Genomic DNA, 16,472 nt, shown 5'->3' on the forward strand with positions numbered 1-16,472 from the left:
TTTGGGGATCCCAGCGGGATTTGGGGGCTCCCAAAGGGATTTGGGGGGGTCCCAAAGGGATTTGAGGGGGTCCCTAAGGGATTTGGGGGGGTCGCAAAGGGATTTTGGGGGTCCCGGGGCCGTTGGGGGTCTCAGGGGCGTTTGGGGTCCTGGGGGCTGTTGGGGGTCCCAGGGTTGTCCCGGGGGATTTTGGGGTCCCGGGGATTTGGGGGTCCTGGGGGGGATTTTGGGGGTCCCGGGGGGGATTTGGGGGTCCCGGGGGGGGATTTGGGGGTCCCGGGGGGGGGATTTTGGGGGTCCCACGCTCACCCGTGACCTGCGTGGGCGCCATCTCGGCCGCGCTGCGCGTCAGCGGCTCCGGGGGCAGCCGCCAGAGCGGGGCCGGCGTGGGGCGGGCCAGGAGCGCTGGGGACACGCGTGGGACACGGGTGGGACACGGGGGGACACGGGGGGACAGGGGTGGGACAGGGGTGGGACACGGGGGGACACGCGTGGGACATAGGGGGACACGCGGGGACACAGGTGGGACAGGGGTGGGACACGGGGGGACACGGGGGGGACACGGGGGGACACGGGGGGGACACGGGGGGGACACGGGGGGACACGGGGGGACACGCGTGGGACAGGGGTGGGACACGGGGGGACACGGGGGGGACACGAATGGGAACATGGGGACACACGCGTGGGACACGGGGGGACACGGGTGGGACACGGGGGGGACACGCGTGGGACAGGGGTGGGACACGGAGACACGGGTGGGACACGGGTGGGACATGGGGGGACACGGGTGGGACAGGGGTGGGACACGGGGGGGACACGGGGGGGGACATGGAGTGGGACACGGGGGGACACACGGGGGGAAACGCGGGGGACACGGGGGGACACGGGTGGGACACGGGGGGACACGGGTGGGACAGGGGTGGGACACGGGGGGACACGCGTGGGAAGGGGTGGGACATGGGGGGACACGGGGACACGCGTGGGACAGGGGTGGGACACGGGGAGACACGGGTGGGACATGGGGGGACACGGGTGGAACACAGGAACACGGAGTGACCCACGGGGACACGGGGGGACACGGGGGGGACACGCGTGGGACACGGGGGGGAACATGGGGGGACACAGGGGGGACACGAGGGGACACGAGGGGACACGAGGGGACACGGGGTGGGACACAGGAACACGGAGTGACCCACGGGGACACCCCCTGCCCCCACGCCCAGTCCGGCCTCGTCCCCATCTTTGCTCTCCTTGTCCCCAAACTGTCCCCAAAATGTCCCAAACTCCCCCCGAACTGTCCCCAAAGTGTCCCTGATATGTCCCTGTCCCCGCAGTGTCCCCACCGCCATCCCCCACCCTACCCCGTGTCCCCCCCGTGTCCCCGCGTGTGTCCCCCCGTGTCCCTGCTGTCCCCCCGTGTCCCCCCGTGTCCCCCCGTGTCCCCCCCCCGCCCTTACCGGGGTACCGGGGGGTGTCGCTGCTCCCGGGGGGCTGCTCCAGGCCCTGCTCCTCCGAGGGGCCCCAGAACACCGGCAGCTGGGGGGGGACACATGTCCCCTCTGTCCCCTCTGTCCCCTCTGTCCCCCCAGACACCCCAGATCCCTGAGACCCCCCCCAGACCCCTGAGACCCCCCCAGACCCCTGGAACGCCCCCCGACCCGCGTGACACCCCCTAGACCCCGCAGACCCCTGGGACCCCCCCCCAGCCCCCTGAGACTCCCCCCCAGCCCCCCCAGACCCCCGTGACACCCCCCAGACCCCTGAGACCCCTTGGACCCCCCCAGCCCCTCCAGCCCCCTGGGACCCCCCCCAGATCCCTGGAACCCCCCCAGACCCCCGTGACAGCCCCCAGACCCCTGAGATCTCCCCCAGACCCCCGTGACCCCCCAGACCCCTGAGACCCCCCCAGCCCCCCCAGCCCCCTGAGACGCCCCCCAGATCCCTGAGACCCCCCCCCAGACCCCCGTGACAACCCGCAGCCCCCCCAGCCCCCTGGGACCCCCCCCCAGCCCCCCCAGACCCGGGTAACACCCCAGACCCCTGGGACCCCCCCCCCAGACCCATGGGACCCCCCCCCCCCAGACCCCTGAGACCCCCCCCAGACCCCCGTGACACCCCCCAGACCCCTGAGACCCCCCCCAGACCCCCGTGACACCCCCCAGACCCCTGAGACCCCCCCCAGACCCCCGTGACACCCCCCAGACCCCTGAGACCCCCCCCAGACCCACCCCAGACCCCTGGAACCCCCCCCAGCCCCCCCAGACCCCTGGGACCCCCCCCAGCCCCCCCCATCGTTCTTGTCCCTCCCATGTCCCCCCCCCCCAAAATGTCCCCCCCCCACTCACCATGGCCGGGGGGGTCACAGCTGTGGGGGGAGGGGGCGCTGAGACCCCAAACTGAGCCCCCCACCGTGGGGCGGGGGGGGGACACAGAAAACAGGGGGGTCAGGGGGGGTCTGGGGACATGGGGGGGGGTCACAGGGATATGGGGGGGTCACAGGGCCATGGGGGGGGTTACAGGGGACATGGGTGGGGGGGGTCCCAGGGCCATGGGGGGGACACAGGGGATATGGGGGGGTCCCAGGGCCATGGGGGGGTCACAGGGGACATGATGGGGGTCACAGGGCCATGGGGGGGGTCACAGGGGACATGGGGGGGGTCACAGGGGATATGGGGGGGTCACAGGGGACATGGGGGGGGGTCCCAGGGCCATGGGGGGGGTCACAGGGGATATGGGGGGGGTCCCAGGCACATGGGGGGGGTCACAGGGGACATGGGGGGGTCCCAGGGCCATGGCAAGAGGTGACAAGCACTCGGTGCGGTTCTGGGTGTGGGGGGGGGGGGACATTGGGGGCCCGGGGAGGGTCGCGGGGTGTTTTTTTGGGGGGGGGGGTACCGGACCTGGCGGGGGGGGGGGCGTCGGGCGGCGCGGGGCTGGGGGCGGGCGGGGGGGGCCGGGGGGGCCGCTCGGGGGTCCCGTCGGGGTGCAGCAGGAGGGTGAAGTCGCTCTCGGCCTGGATGGTCAGGGTCTGGTGCGAGGTCAGCACATGGTACCCCTTCCCCGCGGGGCAGATGGCCTTGAAGGCGGCTGGGGGGCGGGGGGGGGTCAGGGGCACCCCGAAACTGTGGGGGCACCCCGAAACTGCGGGGGCACCCCCGAATTCCCAGGGGCACCCCCAAACTGCGGGGACAGCCCCGAACCCGCGAGGGTACCCCCGAACTGCGGGGGGCACCCCAAAACTGTGGGGGCGCCCCCGGACCCGCGGGGACACCCCTGGACCCCCCCGCCCCACCGCGGCCACGGCTCGGGCTGGGGGCGTTGGGGGGTGTTGGGGGGTGTTGGGGGGTCAGAGACCCCTTTTCCCACCAGGGGGATTTGGGGGGGCACGGGGAGGTGAGAAGGGGGTCCCAAAATTGCCATTGAGCCCCCCACCCCAAAAGGCACTGCTGTCAAGGCGGCGGCGACCCCCAAACCCCCCAAATCCCCCAGACCCCCAAACCCCCCCAGACCCACAAATCCCCCCAAACCCCCCCAGACTTCCAAACCCCCCAGACCCACAAACCAGCCACCCCCAGACCCCCCAAAGCCCCCCCAGAGCCCCCCCCAAACTCCCCGTACTGGCTCCATTCGGGGGGCAGCGCTGGCCCCAGCCCCCCCAAAGTCCCCCCAGACCCCCCAAACCCCCCACAGACCCCCCAAACCCCCCCCAGAGCCCCAAACCCCCCCATACCGGTGCCGTCCGGGGGGCAGCGCTGGCTCCAGCCCCCCCAAAGCCCCCCAAACCCCCCCCAGAACCCCCCAGCCCCCCCAAACCCCCCATACCGGTGCTGTCCGGGGGGCAACGCTGGCCCCAGCCCCCCCAAACCCCCCCCAGACCCCCCCAGACCCCCCCAAACCCCCCCACCCCCCCGTACCGGTGCCGTCGGGGGGGCAGCGCTGGCCCCAGACCCCCCCAAACCCCCCCCAAAGCCCCCCCAGCCCCCCCCAGAACCCCCCATACCGGTGCCATCCGGGGGGCAGCGCTGGCAGCGCCCCCCCCAGGCTTTGCCCACGCTGCAGCAGCAGGTGCGGCGGGTCAGGCGGGTGGGCAGCGGGTGTTGGCACTGCTGCGAGCCCGACACCAGCCGGAAACACAGACCCCGCTCCTCGCCCGGCTCCGCTGGGGGGGCAGGACCCTCAGAGACCCCTCCCCAAAATCCCCAAACCTCAGAGACCCCTCCCCAAAATCCCCAAAAAAAACCCCCCAAAAAAACCCCAAAAAAACCCCCAAAAAAACCCCAAAACCACCGGACCCCACCAAAATCCCACAGAGCCCCAAAACCCCACAGACACCCCCAGATTCTCCACTCATGGGGAGGGGGGCTCAGGACCCTCAGAGACCCCTCCCCAAATTCCCCAAAAATACTCCAAAAAAAACCCCCAAAAAACCCCCAAAAAAACCCCAAAACCACCAGACCCCACCAAAATCCCACAGAGCCCCAAAACCCCACAGACACCCCCAGATTCTGCTCTCATGGGGAGGGGGGGCAGGACCCTCAGAGACCCCTCCCCAAAATCCCCAAACCCCAGAGAACCCCCCAGACACCCCAAAACTCCAGAGAATACCCCCAAACCACCCGACCCCAGGGACCCCTCCCCAAACACCCCAAACCCAGAGACCCCTCCCCAGACACCCCCAAACCCCAGAACCCCCCCCCCCCAAAACCCAGAGACCCCTCCCCAAACACTCCAAACCCCAGGACCCCCCCCAATTCAGCCATCCCCATATGCAGGCGCTGGCTCTGGGAGGGTCCCAGGACCCCCCAAAACCCCAGGGACCCCCAAAATCCCCCAAATCCCCATGGACCCCCCAAATCCCCATGGACCCCGAGGACCCCCAAAACCCCAGAAGCCCCCGGGACCCCCAGAACGCACAGAAACCCCAGGGCCCCCCGTGCCCCCCAGAACCCCCCATGCCCCCCGTGCCCCCCGTGCCCCCCAAACCCCCATACCCCCCATACCCCCCATGCCCCCCGTGCCCCCCATGCCCCCCGTGCCCCCCGTGCCCCCCAAATCCCCAGAACACCCCGTGCCCCCCGTGCCCCCCGTGCCCCCCGTGGCCCCCATACCCCCCATGCCCCCCAGAACCCCCCATACCCCCCGTGCCCCCCATGCCCCCCATACCCCCCGTGCCCCCCGTGCCCCCCGTGCCCCCCGGGCCCTACGCAGGCACTGGCTCCGGGAGGGTCCCAGGACGTGCCCGGCGGGGCAGGAGCAGCGGAAGCTGCCCTGGGTGTTGCGGCACTCGCCGGGCTGGCACACACCGGGCAGGGCACACTCGTTAATGTCTGCGGCAGGGAGGGCACACCTGAGCCAGGTGTGGCACGGCTGGGCCGGGCATGGCACACCTGGGCTGGCCATGGCACACCTGAGCCAGGTGTGGCACAGCTGGGCCGGGTATGGCACACCTGAGCCAGGTGTGGCACACCTGGGCCGGGCATGGCACACCTGAGCCAGGTGTGGCACAGCTGGGCTGGGTATGGCACACCTGGGCTGGGTATGGCACACCTGAGCCAGGTGTGGCAGAGCTGGGCCGGGCATGGCACACCTGAGCCACGTATGGCACAGCTGGGCTGGGTATGGCACACCTGGGCTGGGTATGGCACACCTGAGCCAGGTGTGGCACAGCTGGGCCGGGTATGGCACACCTGAGCCAGGTGTGGCACACCTGGGCCGGGCATGGCACACCTGAGCCAGGTGTGGCACAGCTGGGCTGGGTATGGCACACCTGGGCTGGGTATGGCACACCTGAGCCAGGTGTGGCACAGCTGGGCCGGGTATGGCACACCTGAGCTGGGCATGGCACACCTGGGCTGGGTATGCCACACCTGAGCCACGTATGGCACACCTGAGGTGGGTGTGGCACACCTGGGCCGGGTATGGCACACCTGAGCCAGGTGTGGCACAGATGGGCTGGGTATGGCACACCTGGGCTGGGTGTGGCACACCTGAGCCGGGTATGGCACACCTGGGCTGGGTATGGCACACCTGAGCCAGGTGTGGCACAGCTGGGCCGGGCATGGCACACCTGAGCTGGGCATGGCACACCTGGGCTGGGTGTGGCACACCTGAGCTGGGTATGGCACACCTGAGGTGAGTATGGCACACCTGAGGTGGGTATGGCACACCTGAGCCAGGTGTGGCACAGCTGGGCCAGGCATGGCACACCTGGGCTGGGTATGGCACACCTGGGCTGGGTATGGCACACCTGAGCTGGGCATGGCACACCTGGGCTGGGTATGGCACACCTGGGCTGGGCATGGCACACCTGGGCTGGGTGTGGCACACCTGAGCCACGTATGGCACACCTGAGCTGGGTATGGCACACCTGAGCCAGGTGTGGCACAGCTGAGCTGGGTATGGCACACCTGAGCCACGTATGGCACACCTGAGCTGGGTATGGCACACCTGAGCCAGGTGTGGCACAGCTGAGCTGGGTATGGCACACCTGGGCTGGGTATGGCACACCTGAGCCAGGTGTGGCACAGCTGAGCTGGGTATGGCACACCTGGGCTGGGTATGGCACACCTGAGCCAGGTGTGGCACAGCTGGGCCGGGTGTACAGGGACAACACACCTGGCACAGGTGTGGCATGGGTGTGATACAGAGGTGGCACAGGTGTACAGGTGTGGCACAGGTGTGACACAGGTGTGACACAGGTAAAACACACCTGACCCCCCCCACACACTTCTTGCACACTCACACGTGTGCCCCCCAACCCCCCCACACTTCCCCATGAGTGCCCCCCACACCCCCCATACCCCCAATACCCCCCACACTGCCCGTGCCCCCCGTGCCCCCCGTGCCCCCACACCCCCCGTGCCCCCCATACCCCCCACACCCCCCACACCCCCAATACCCCCCACACCCCCCGTGCCCCCCGTGCCCCCCGTGCCCCCCACACCCCCCACACCCCCAATAACCCCCGTGCCCCCCGTGCCCCCCGTGCCCCCCACAGCCCCACACCCCCCGTGCCCCCCATACCCCCCGTGCCCCCCACACCCCCCGTGCCCCCCATGCCCCCCGTGCCCCCCGTGCCCCCCGTGCCCCCCACACCCCCCGTGCCCCCCACACCCCCCACACCCCCGTGCCCCCCATGCCCCCCGTGCCCCCCGTGCCCCCCGTGCCCCCCACACCCCCCGTGCCCCCCGTGCCCCCCGTGCCCCCCACACCCCCCGTGCCCCCCACACCCCCCACACCCCCGTGCCCCCCATGCCCCCCGTGCCCCCCGTGCCCCCCGTGCCCCCCACACCCCCCATGCCCCCGTGCCCCCCGTGCCCCCCGTGCCCCCCACACCCCCCGTGCCCCCCGTGCCCCCCGTGCCCCCCGTGCCCCCCACACCCCCCGTGCCCCCCGTGCCCCCCGTGCCCCCCGTGCCCCCCGTGCCCCCCATGTCCCCCGTGCCCCCCGTGCCCCCCACACCCCCGTGCCCCCCGTGCCCCCTACCCTGGCAGTGGGAGCTGTTGAGCCGTTTGTAGCCCTGGGGACAGTCCCCCCCGCGCTCCCCCCGCGCCGCCTTCGGGGACCCCGACCCTGCAACGGCCCCGGACCCCCCCGGCACCCCCAGAACGGGGGGGAGGGGGAAAAGGTCAGGGGGTCCCCGAGGTGAGGGGAGCATCTGGGGGGTGCTGGGTTTAGCCTGGGGGGGGTCTTGGGGGGTTCCTGGGGGGTTCTGGGGGGTCCTGGGGGGGTTCTGGGGGGTTCTGAGGGGTCCTGGGGGGGTTCTGGGGGGTTCTGGGGGGGGTCTGGGGAGTCTTGGGGGGTTTGGGGGGGTTCTGGAGTGTCCTGGGGGGGTTCCAGGGGGATTCTGGGGATTCCTGGGGTGTCTTTGGTGGTTCTGGGGGGTTCTGGGGGGTCCTGGGGGGTTCCTGGGGGGTTCCTGGAGGGGTTCTGAGGGGTCCTGGGGGGTTCTGGGGAGCCTTGGGGGGTTCTTTGGGGGTTCTCAGCAGTTCTGGGGATTCCTGGGGGGGTTTTGGTGGTTCTGGGGGGGGCTCCAGGGGGATTCTGGGGGGTCCTGGTGGATCCGGGGGGATTTTGGGGGGGTTCCAGGGGGGTCCTGAGGGATCCTGGGGGGTTCTGGGGGGTCCTGGGGGGTTCCTGGGGGTCGGGGTCCCCCCTCGGGACCAGGTGAGGAAGGGTCCTCTGGGTAGGGGGTCTCGGCCAGCGGGGTTTGTGTGGGGTGGGGGGTCCCCCAGACCCGGGGGGGTTCCGGGGGGGTTCCGGGGGGCTCGGGGGTCCCCTCACCCTGCAGGTGGGGACACTTGTGGCACTTGCTCTGGCCCCAGGCGCTGCCGATGCTGCCGCAGCAATCCTCGAGCTTGGTCAGCCCGGGCAGGGGGTTACTGCCGCACTGGGGGTCCGGGGTCAGCACCCCGAAACACCCGGGACCCCGAATTGTGACCCATAACCCCCCCGGACCCCGAACTCTGCCCCAAAATACCCCGGGACCCTGAATTCTGCCCCAAAATACCCCGGGACCCCGAATTGTGACCCAAAACATCCCCCGGACCCCGAATTCTGCCCCAAAACATCCCCCGGACCCCGAACTCTGCCTCAAAACATCCCCGGGACCCCGAACTCTGCCCCAAAAACCCCCCGGGACCCCGAATTGTGCCCCAAAACATCACCCGGGACCCCGAACTCTGCCCCAAAACATCACCCGGACCCCGAATTCTGCCCCAAAACTTCCCCCGGACCCCGAATTCTGCCCCAAAACATCCCCGGGACCCCGAATTCTGCCCCAAAACATCCCCGGGACCCTGAATTCTGCCCCAAAACATCCCCCGGACCCCGAATTCTGCCCCAAAACATCCCCCGGACCCCGAATTGTGACCCAAAACCCCCTCGGACCCCGAACTCTGCCCCAAAACATCCCCCGGACCCCGAACTCTGCCCCAAAACATCACCCCGGACCCCGAATTCTGCCCCAAAACCACCCCGGGACCCCGAACTCTGCCCCAAAATATCACCCGGGACCCCGAATTCTGCCCCAAAACATCCCCCGGACCCCGAATTCTGCCCCAAACTCCCCCCGGACCCCGAATTCTGCCCCAAAACATCACCCGGGACCCCGAATTCTGCCCCAAAACATCACCCGGGACCCCGAATTCTGCCCCAAACTCCCCCCGGGACCCCGAATTCTGCCCCAAAACATCCCCCGGACCCCGAACTCTGCCCCAAATTCCCCCCGGGACCCCGAATTCTGCCCCAAAACATCACCCGGGACCCCAAATTCTGCCCCAAATTCCCCCCGGGACCCCAAATTCTGCCCCAAAACCCCCCGGACCCCGAACTGTGCCCCAAAACATCACCCGGACCCCGAATTCTGCCCCAAAACCACCCCGGGACCCCGAATTCTGCCCCCAACTGCCCCCGGGACCCCGAATTCTGCCACAAACCCCCCGGGACCCCGAATTCTGCCCCAAAACATCACCCGGACCCCGAATTCTGCCCCAAAATATCACCCGGGACCCCGAATTCTGCCCCAAAACACCCTGGGACGCCGAATTCTGCCCCAAAACATCCCCCAGACCCCGAATTCTTCCCCAAACTCCCCCCGGGACCCCGAATTCTGCCCCAAAATATCACCCGGACCCCGAACTCTGCCCCAAAAGATCCCCGGGACCCCGAACTCTGCCCCAAAATACCCCCCGGGACCCGGAATTCTGCCACAAAACCACCCGGGACCCCGAATTCTGCCCCAAACCCCGCTGGGACCCCGAATTCTGCCCCAAAACATCACCCGGGATCCCAAAACACCCCCCGGGACCCCGAATTCTGCCCCAAAACCCACCCGGGATCCCGAATTCTGCCCCAAAACACCCTGGGACGCCGAATTCTGCCCCAAAACATCCCCCGGACCCCGAATTCTGCCCCAAAACCCCCCCCCGGGACCCTGAACCCACCCCAAACCCCCCAGGGACCCCGAATTCTGCCCCAAACCCCCCCCGGGATCCCAAATCCCACCCCAAAACACCCCCAGGGATCCCAAATTCCAGCCTCCCCCCCCCGGGACCCCAAATTCCATCCCAAACCCCCCCCCCCGGGGACCCCGAACCCACCCCAAAACACCACCAGGGATCTCAAATCTCACCCCCGCATCCCCCAAGACCCCAAATTCCACCCCCTGAGACCCCAAATCCCAGCCCCGCACCCCCCGGGACCCCAAAACCCCCCCGGACCCCTAAAACCCCCCAAAACTCGCAGCCCCGAACCCACGGAGCCCCCGCACCCCCAAAGTGCCCCCGCCCCCCTCACCGAGTGCTTGGGGAGGGTCTCCTGGAAGCAGCGGCCGAGCGGTTTGTGGGTGTGGGGCCGGGGGGGCGCGGGGGGTTTGCTGCCCGCGGGGTGCGCCAGGAGCCCCCCCCCACCCCGGGGACCCCCCTCGGGGGGGCGCGGCTCGATCCGGTGCACCTGGACCGAGGCCTCGGGGGGGTGATGGACCCGCACGTTCACCAGGGGAGGGGGCACCTGGGCTGGGGGCAGCGGCGGCTGGGACCCCCGAGCGACAAACCCGGCACCCCAAAACCCGAAACCCCCCAAACCTGGCACCCCCAACACCCGGTACCCCCCAAAACCCGGTACCCCCAAACCCGGCACCCCCCAAAACCCGGTACCCCCAAAACCGGCACCCCCGGACCCCCCGAGCCCCAAACCCGGCACCCCCAAACCCGGCACCCCCAGACCCCCCCGAGCACCCAAACCCGGTACCCCCCAGACCCGGCACCCCCAAACCCGGCACCCCCCAAACCCAGCACCCCCGGATCCCCCGAACCCCCAAACCCGGCACCCCCAAACCCGGCACCCCAAAAACCCGGCACCTGGGACCCCCCAAACCCGGCACCCCCAAACCCGGTACCCCCAAACCCGGCACCCCCAAACCCGGCACCCCCAAACCCGGCAGCTGGGACCCCCCGAGCCCCCCAAACCCCCGAGCCCCCCCCAAACCCCTCAGCCCCCCCAAACCCCCGAGCCCCCCCCAAACCCCTCAGCCCCTCCAAACCCCCGAGCCCCCCCAACCCCCACGCCCCCCCCAAACCCCCCGAGCCCCCCCAAACCCCTCAGCCCCCCCCCACACCCCCGAGCCCCCCAATCCCCTGAACCCCCGAGCCCCCCAAACCCCTGAACCCCCCAAACCCCTGAACCCCCCCAAACCCCCGAGCCCCCCAAACCCCCGAGCCCCCCAATCCCCTGAACCCCCCAAACTCCTCAGCCCCCCCAAACCCCCGAGCCCCCCCAAACCCCTGAATCCCCCAAACCCCCGAGCCCCCCCAATCCCCCACGCCCCCCAATCCCCCACGCCCCCCCAAACCCCTGAATCCCCCAAACCCCCGAGCCCCCCAAACCCCCGAGCCCCCCAATCCCCTGAACCCCCCAAACCCCTCAGTCCCCCCAAACCCCCGAGCCCCCCAATCCCCTGAGCCCCCCAAACCCCTCAGTCCCCCCAAACCCCGGAGCCCCCCAAACCCCCTGAGCCCCCCCCAAACCCCTCAGCCCCCCCGAGCCCCCCCAATCCCCTGAACCCCCCAAACTCCTCAGCCCCCCCAAACCCCTGATCCCCCCACGCCCCCCACGCCCCTCAAACCCCCGAGCCCCCCCAAACCCGGAGCCCCCCCAAACCCCTGAGCCGCCCAAACCCCCGAGCCCCCCCCAAACCCCTGAGCCCCCCAATCCCCGAGCCCCCCAAAACCCCTCAGCCCCCCCAAACCCCCGAGCCCCCCCAAACCCCCGAGCCCCCCCAAACCCCCCACACCCCCCCCAAACCCCCGAGCCCCCCACCCCCGGTACCTTCCGCCGAGTGGTGCCCGGGCCCGAGGGGCACGACGAAGGTGGCGTGGCTGACGTGCCCCCCCCCGTGCCCCCCCCCGTGCCCACCCCCGTGCCCCCCACCATGGGCAGCCCCGGGGGGGGGGCTCGGGGGCGCCGCCGCCCCCCCGGGCCCGTCGGCGATGACCTGGACGGCGTAAACGGCGACTTTGGAGGCGGCGGCGGGGTCCGGGGGGGAGTCGGGGGGCGCGGGGGGCGGCGGGGGCGGGGGGGGTCCCCCTGCGCGCCCCCCGCCCGCCGGGACTTGGCAGAAGCGGCCGGTGAAGTTGGGGGGGCACAGGCAGTGGGAGCGGGAGCTGCACTGGCCGCCGTTCATGCAGGGCAGGGGGCACACCACTGTGGGGGGGGAGAGACCCCTGAGACCCCCGGAGGGACCCCAAATCCTCTGAGACCCCCAGAGTGCCCCCAAATCCCCCGAGTGCCCCCAAATCCTCTGAGCGCCCCCAAATCCCTGAGACCCCCGGAGTGCCCCTAAATCCCCTGAGACCCCCGAGCGCCCCCAAATCCCCCCGAGCGCCCCCAAATCTCCTGAGATCCCCAGAGTGCCCCTAAATCCCCTGAGACCCCCGGAGCGCCCCCAAATCCCCTGAGACCCCCGGAGTGACCCCAAATCCCCTGAGACCCCCGGAGCACCCCCAAATCCCCTGAGACCCCTGGAGTGCCCCCAAATCCTCTGAGCGCCCCCAAATCCCCCGAGAACCCCCAAGCCCCCCCAGATCCCGGTGTCCCCTCTGTCCCATCCCGCTCCCGGTGCCATCCCAGCCCCGTCCCGCCTGTCCCCATCCCTGTCCCCATCCCTGTCCCATCCCCATCACCGTCCCGGTGCTGTCCCAGCGCTGTCCCCACACCGGAGCCATCCCTGTCCCCGTGTCCCCGTGTCCCTGTCCCGGTGTCCCCATCCCTGTCCCCGTGTCCCCATCCCTGTCCCCGTGTCCCCACGGCTGTCCCCGTGTCCGTGTCCCCGTGTCCCCATCCCTGTCCCCCGTGTCACTCACCCACGCGGAAGCCGGAGCCGGTCAGTGTGTCCCTGTCCCCACGGCTGTCCCCATGTCCCCACGGCTGTCCCCACCCGTGTCACTCACCCACGCGGAAGCCGGAGCCCGTCAGCGTGTCCCTGTCCCCACGGCTGTCCCCATGTCCCCACGGCTGTCCCCCGTGTCACTCACCCACGCGGAAGCCGGAGCCCGTCAGCGTGTCCCTGTCCCCATGGCTGTCCCCAGGGCTGTCCCCATGTCCCCACCCGTGTCACTCACCCACGCGGAAGCCGGATCCGGTCAGCGTGTCCCTGTCCCCACGGCTGTCCCCATGTCCCCACCCGTGTCCCCCGTGTCACTCACCCACGCGGAAGCCGGAGCCCGTCAGCGTGTCCCTGTCCCCATGGCTGTCCCCACGGCTGTCCCCATGTCCCCACCCGTGTCACTCACCCACGCGGAAGCCGGAGCCCGTCAGCGTGTCCCTGTCCCCAGGGCTGTCCCCATGTCCCCACCCGTGTCACTCACCCACGCGGAAGCCGGAGCCCGTCAGCGTGTCGGCCGCGTGGCCGTTCTCTCCGATCAGGGTCATGTTGGAGCCGGGCTGGCAGGAGTCGCGGCACAGCCCCTTCAGACACGTCCTCCGGCAGATCAGGGGGGCGAAGACCACCTTGAAGCGCTCCCGGGCCACGGCCGCGCCCCCCCCGCGCCCCCCGAGCGCCGCCAGCGCCGCCAGCGCCGCCCAGAGCCCCCCCCAGCGCCACATCGCGACCCCCGCCACCCCGCGACCCCCGCTGCGGACCCCTCGGGGTGGGCGGGGATGGGGGGGGGTCCCGGACTCTTGGAGCCCTCGGGGGGCGCTCCCGGAGCCGCGGAAGGGTCTCCCCTGGGTGGGGGGGGGGGTCCCCGCTGCCCCCCAAGAGCGACGCCCAGCCCGGGCCGGGGTCTCCTCTCGGGGGTCTCCGCGCTCCGGGGGCCGCTCGGCGGGCGGGGGGTGCCCTCGGGAGGGTGTCCCGCAGGCCGGAGCCCCCCCGGTGGGTGTTGGGGTGCCCCCCGGGGGTGTCCCGGGAGTTCGGGGACCCCTCGGCGGGCGCGGGCGCCCCTCGGGGGGTGTCCCGGGAGTTGGGGCGGGGGGATCCCGCCGGACTCGCCGCTGCCGCGGCCGCCCGGGATGGCGCTGGAACGGGGAGCGGGGGGGGGGCCCGGCGGGGAGGGGGCGGGGGACGGGCCCTGGGGCCGCTCCAGGAATTGGGGAGGGGGGGCGGCGGTGGGGGAGGGGAGGAGCCCGGATGGCCGCGCCGGTTCCAGCGGCGGCCGCGGCGGGACGGGGGGGGCGGGACCCCCAAAACTCCCGGGATTTGTCCCTGGAGACCCCCGGGGTGGGGTACGGGGTGCTGGGGCTCCCCCAAACTCCTGAGAGCAGCTTTGGGGGGCTGCGGCCCTCTGGAACCCCTGAGACCCCCCCCCGCCCCCCAACATGGACACGGGGATCCCCCAAACTCCTGGGCCCCCACCGTGGGGAGATGGAGCCCCCCCAAACCCCGGAATCCCCCCCCCCAAACGCCAAAAACCCCGCACAGGGTGGGCGGGGAGACGGGACCCCCAAAAACGCCGGGACCCCCCCAGGGGGGAAAGGACCCCCCCAAAGCGCTGGGACCCCCAGGATGGGCTGTGGGGTGAATGGGACCCCCCCAAAGCGCTGGGACCCCCAGGATGGGCTGTGGGGGTGAATGGGACCCCCCCACCCCCTGGGACCCCCAGGATGGGCTGTGGGGGTGAATGGGACCCCCAGGATGGGCTGGGGGGGTGAATGGGACCCCCAGGATGGGCTGTGGGGTGAATGGGACCCCCCAAAGCGCTGGGACCCCCAGGATGGGCTGTGGGGGTGAATGGGACCCCCCCAAAGCGCTGGGACCCCCTCCAAGGGGGGTGGGACCCCCAAACACACGGGACCCCCCCACTCCCGCCCCCCCCCGAGGCAGGACGAGGCGCCCCCGGCAGTTTTGGGGTCTCGGGAGTTTTATTTGGTCACAGTCGCCCCCCAAATTTCCCGGGACCCCCATCCAGTGTCGGGACCGCCCGGGGGCGGGGCTTCGGCAGAGGGGGCGGGGCCTCAGCGCGCCCACCAATCAGAGCGGAGCTTCCTGGTTTGCCCCGGGAGGGGGCGTGGTTTCCTGCCGTAGAGCCCCGCCCAGGAGGGGGCGGGGCTTTTGTAATGCCCTTTGCTTTGACCAATGGTGCGCCAGCGTGGGCGGGGCTTCCGCCTGCTCAGCTGTCAATCACGGCCGAGTGGGGCGTGGCCTGCGGGGCGGGCGGGGCTTCCTGCTGTCCGTCCGTCCATCGCGGCCGCTCATTGGTCGCCGGAAGGTGGCGGGGGCGGGACGAAGGCGAGGCGAGCGCGCTCATTGGTCGGTGAAGGGGTCTCGGGGGCGGGGCTCGGCGGGGGGCGGGGCCCGGCGCGGCCCCGCGGACACGAAGCTCCAGGGGTCGATGCGGGGGCGGAGCGGGGAGGGGCGGGGCCGGGCGGGGCCTGCGGGAGAGGCGGGGCTGGGGGCGGTGCGACCCCCCCCGGGCCCCAAAACTGCCCCGCGACCCCCCCCGAACCGCCCCGGGATCTCCCCGAGCCCCAAAACTGCCCCGCGACCCCCCCCCGAGCCCCAAAACTGCCCCGCGACCCCCCCCGAACCGCCCCGGGACCCCCATGAACCGCCCCGCGACCCCCCCGAACCCCAAAACTGCCCCGCGACCCCCCCGAGCCCCAAAACTGCCCCGCGACCCCCCTGAACCGCCCCGGAACCCCCCCCGAACCCCAAAACTGCCCCGGGACCCCCCCCCGAGCCCCAAAACCGCCCTGTGACCCCCCCCCGAACCCCAAAACTGCCCCGCGACCCCCCCTGAACCGCCCCGTGACCCCCCCCGAGCCCCAAAACCGCCCCGTGACCCCCCCTGAACCGCCCCGTGACCCCCCCCGAGCCCCAAAACTGCCCCGGGACCCCCCCCGAACCTCCCCGGGATCTCCCCGAGCCCCAAAACTTCCCCGCGACCCCCCCCGAACCCCAAAACTGCCCCGCGACCCCCCCCGAACCGCCCTGGGACCTCCCCGAGCCCCAAAACTGCCCCGCGACCCCCCCCAACCCCAAAACTGCCCCGCGACCCCCCCTGAACCGCCCCGCGACCCCCCTGAACTGCCCCGCGACCCCCCCCGAACCCCAAAACTGCCCCGCGACCCCCAGAACTGCCCCAGCCCCCCCATCTGTCCCCCAGCCCCCCCAGCCCCACTCACCCCACTCGGGGGTCCCCGCCGGGCTCAGCTCTCGGGGTCTCCGGGGTCCCCGCGGTGACGGCTGCAGCCCCAGCTCGGGGGTCCCGGGGGTCCGGGCTCGGCGTGGCTCAGGGGTCCCGGGGGTCCCGGGGGTCCCGGGGGTCCGGGGCTGACCCAGCTCGAGGGTCCCGGGGGTCCGGGCTCGGCCCTGCTCGGGGGTCCCGGGGGTCCCGGGGGTCCCGGGGGTCCTGGCCCCCCCTTGCTCGGGGGTCCAGGACCAATTCAGCTCCAGGGTCCCGGGGGTCCGGGCTGGCCTCTGCTCGGGGGTCCCGGGGGTCCCGGGGGTCCGGGCTCGGCTTGGCTCAGGGGTCCTG

The 16,472-nt window shown here is 71.6% G+C and overlaps 1 protein-coding gene and 1 long non-coding RNA gene across 2 annotated transcripts in view; both read right to left on the reverse strand.

Annotated features, from left to right (window-relative positions):
- LTBP3 (latent transforming growth factor beta binding protein 3) overlaps window positions 1-14,034 on the reverse strand; it is a 39,899-nt gene extending 25,865 nt beyond the window's left edge. The window contains exons 1-11 of the mRNA XM_072920207.1: window positions 13,365-14,034; window positions 11,827-12,201; window positions 10,297-10,514; window positions 8,284-8,389; window positions 7,486-7,572; window positions 5,205-5,327; window positions 4,001-4,159; window positions 2,846-3,087; window positions 2,346-2,444; window positions 1,458-1,536; window positions 310-405 (exon numbers count right to left, since the gene is read on the reverse strand). Coding sequence (XP_072776308.1) covers window positions 310-405; window positions 1,458-1,536; window positions 2,346-2,444; window positions 2,846-3,087; window positions 4,001-4,159; window positions 5,205-5,327; window positions 7,486-7,572; window positions 8,284-8,389; window positions 10,297-10,514; window positions 11,827-12,201; window positions 13,365-13,602 — 1,822 coding nt within the window. The 5' untranslated portion in view covers window positions 13,603-14,034. The remainder of the gene's footprint in view (window positions 1-309; window positions 406-1,457; window positions 1,537-2,345; window positions 2,445-2,845; window positions 3,088-4,000; window positions 4,160-5,204; window positions 5,328-7,485; window positions 7,573-8,283; window positions 8,390-10,296; window positions 10,515-11,826; window positions 12,202-13,364) is intronic.
- An 803-nt stretch (window positions 14,035-14,837) lies between these two features.
- Window positions 14,838-16,471, reverse strand: LOC140681086 (uncharacterized). The gene is made up of 2 exons (XR_012052325.1): window positions 16,120-16,471; window positions 14,838-15,366 (listed from the first exon to the last, which is right to left on the reverse strand). It is a non-coding gene; the product is annotated as an uncharacterized lncRNA (long non-coding RNA).
- Between the last annotated feature and the right edge of the window lies 1 nt (window position 16,472).

This window comes from Taeniopygia guttata, chromosome 31 (assembly GCF_048771995.1).
Source record: "Taeniopygia guttata chromosome 31, bTaeGut7.mat, whole genome shotgun sequence".
In the NCBI taxonomy this organism is placed as follows: Eukaryota; Metazoa; Chordata; class Aves; order Passeriformes; family Estrildidae; genus Taeniopygia; species Taeniopygia guttata.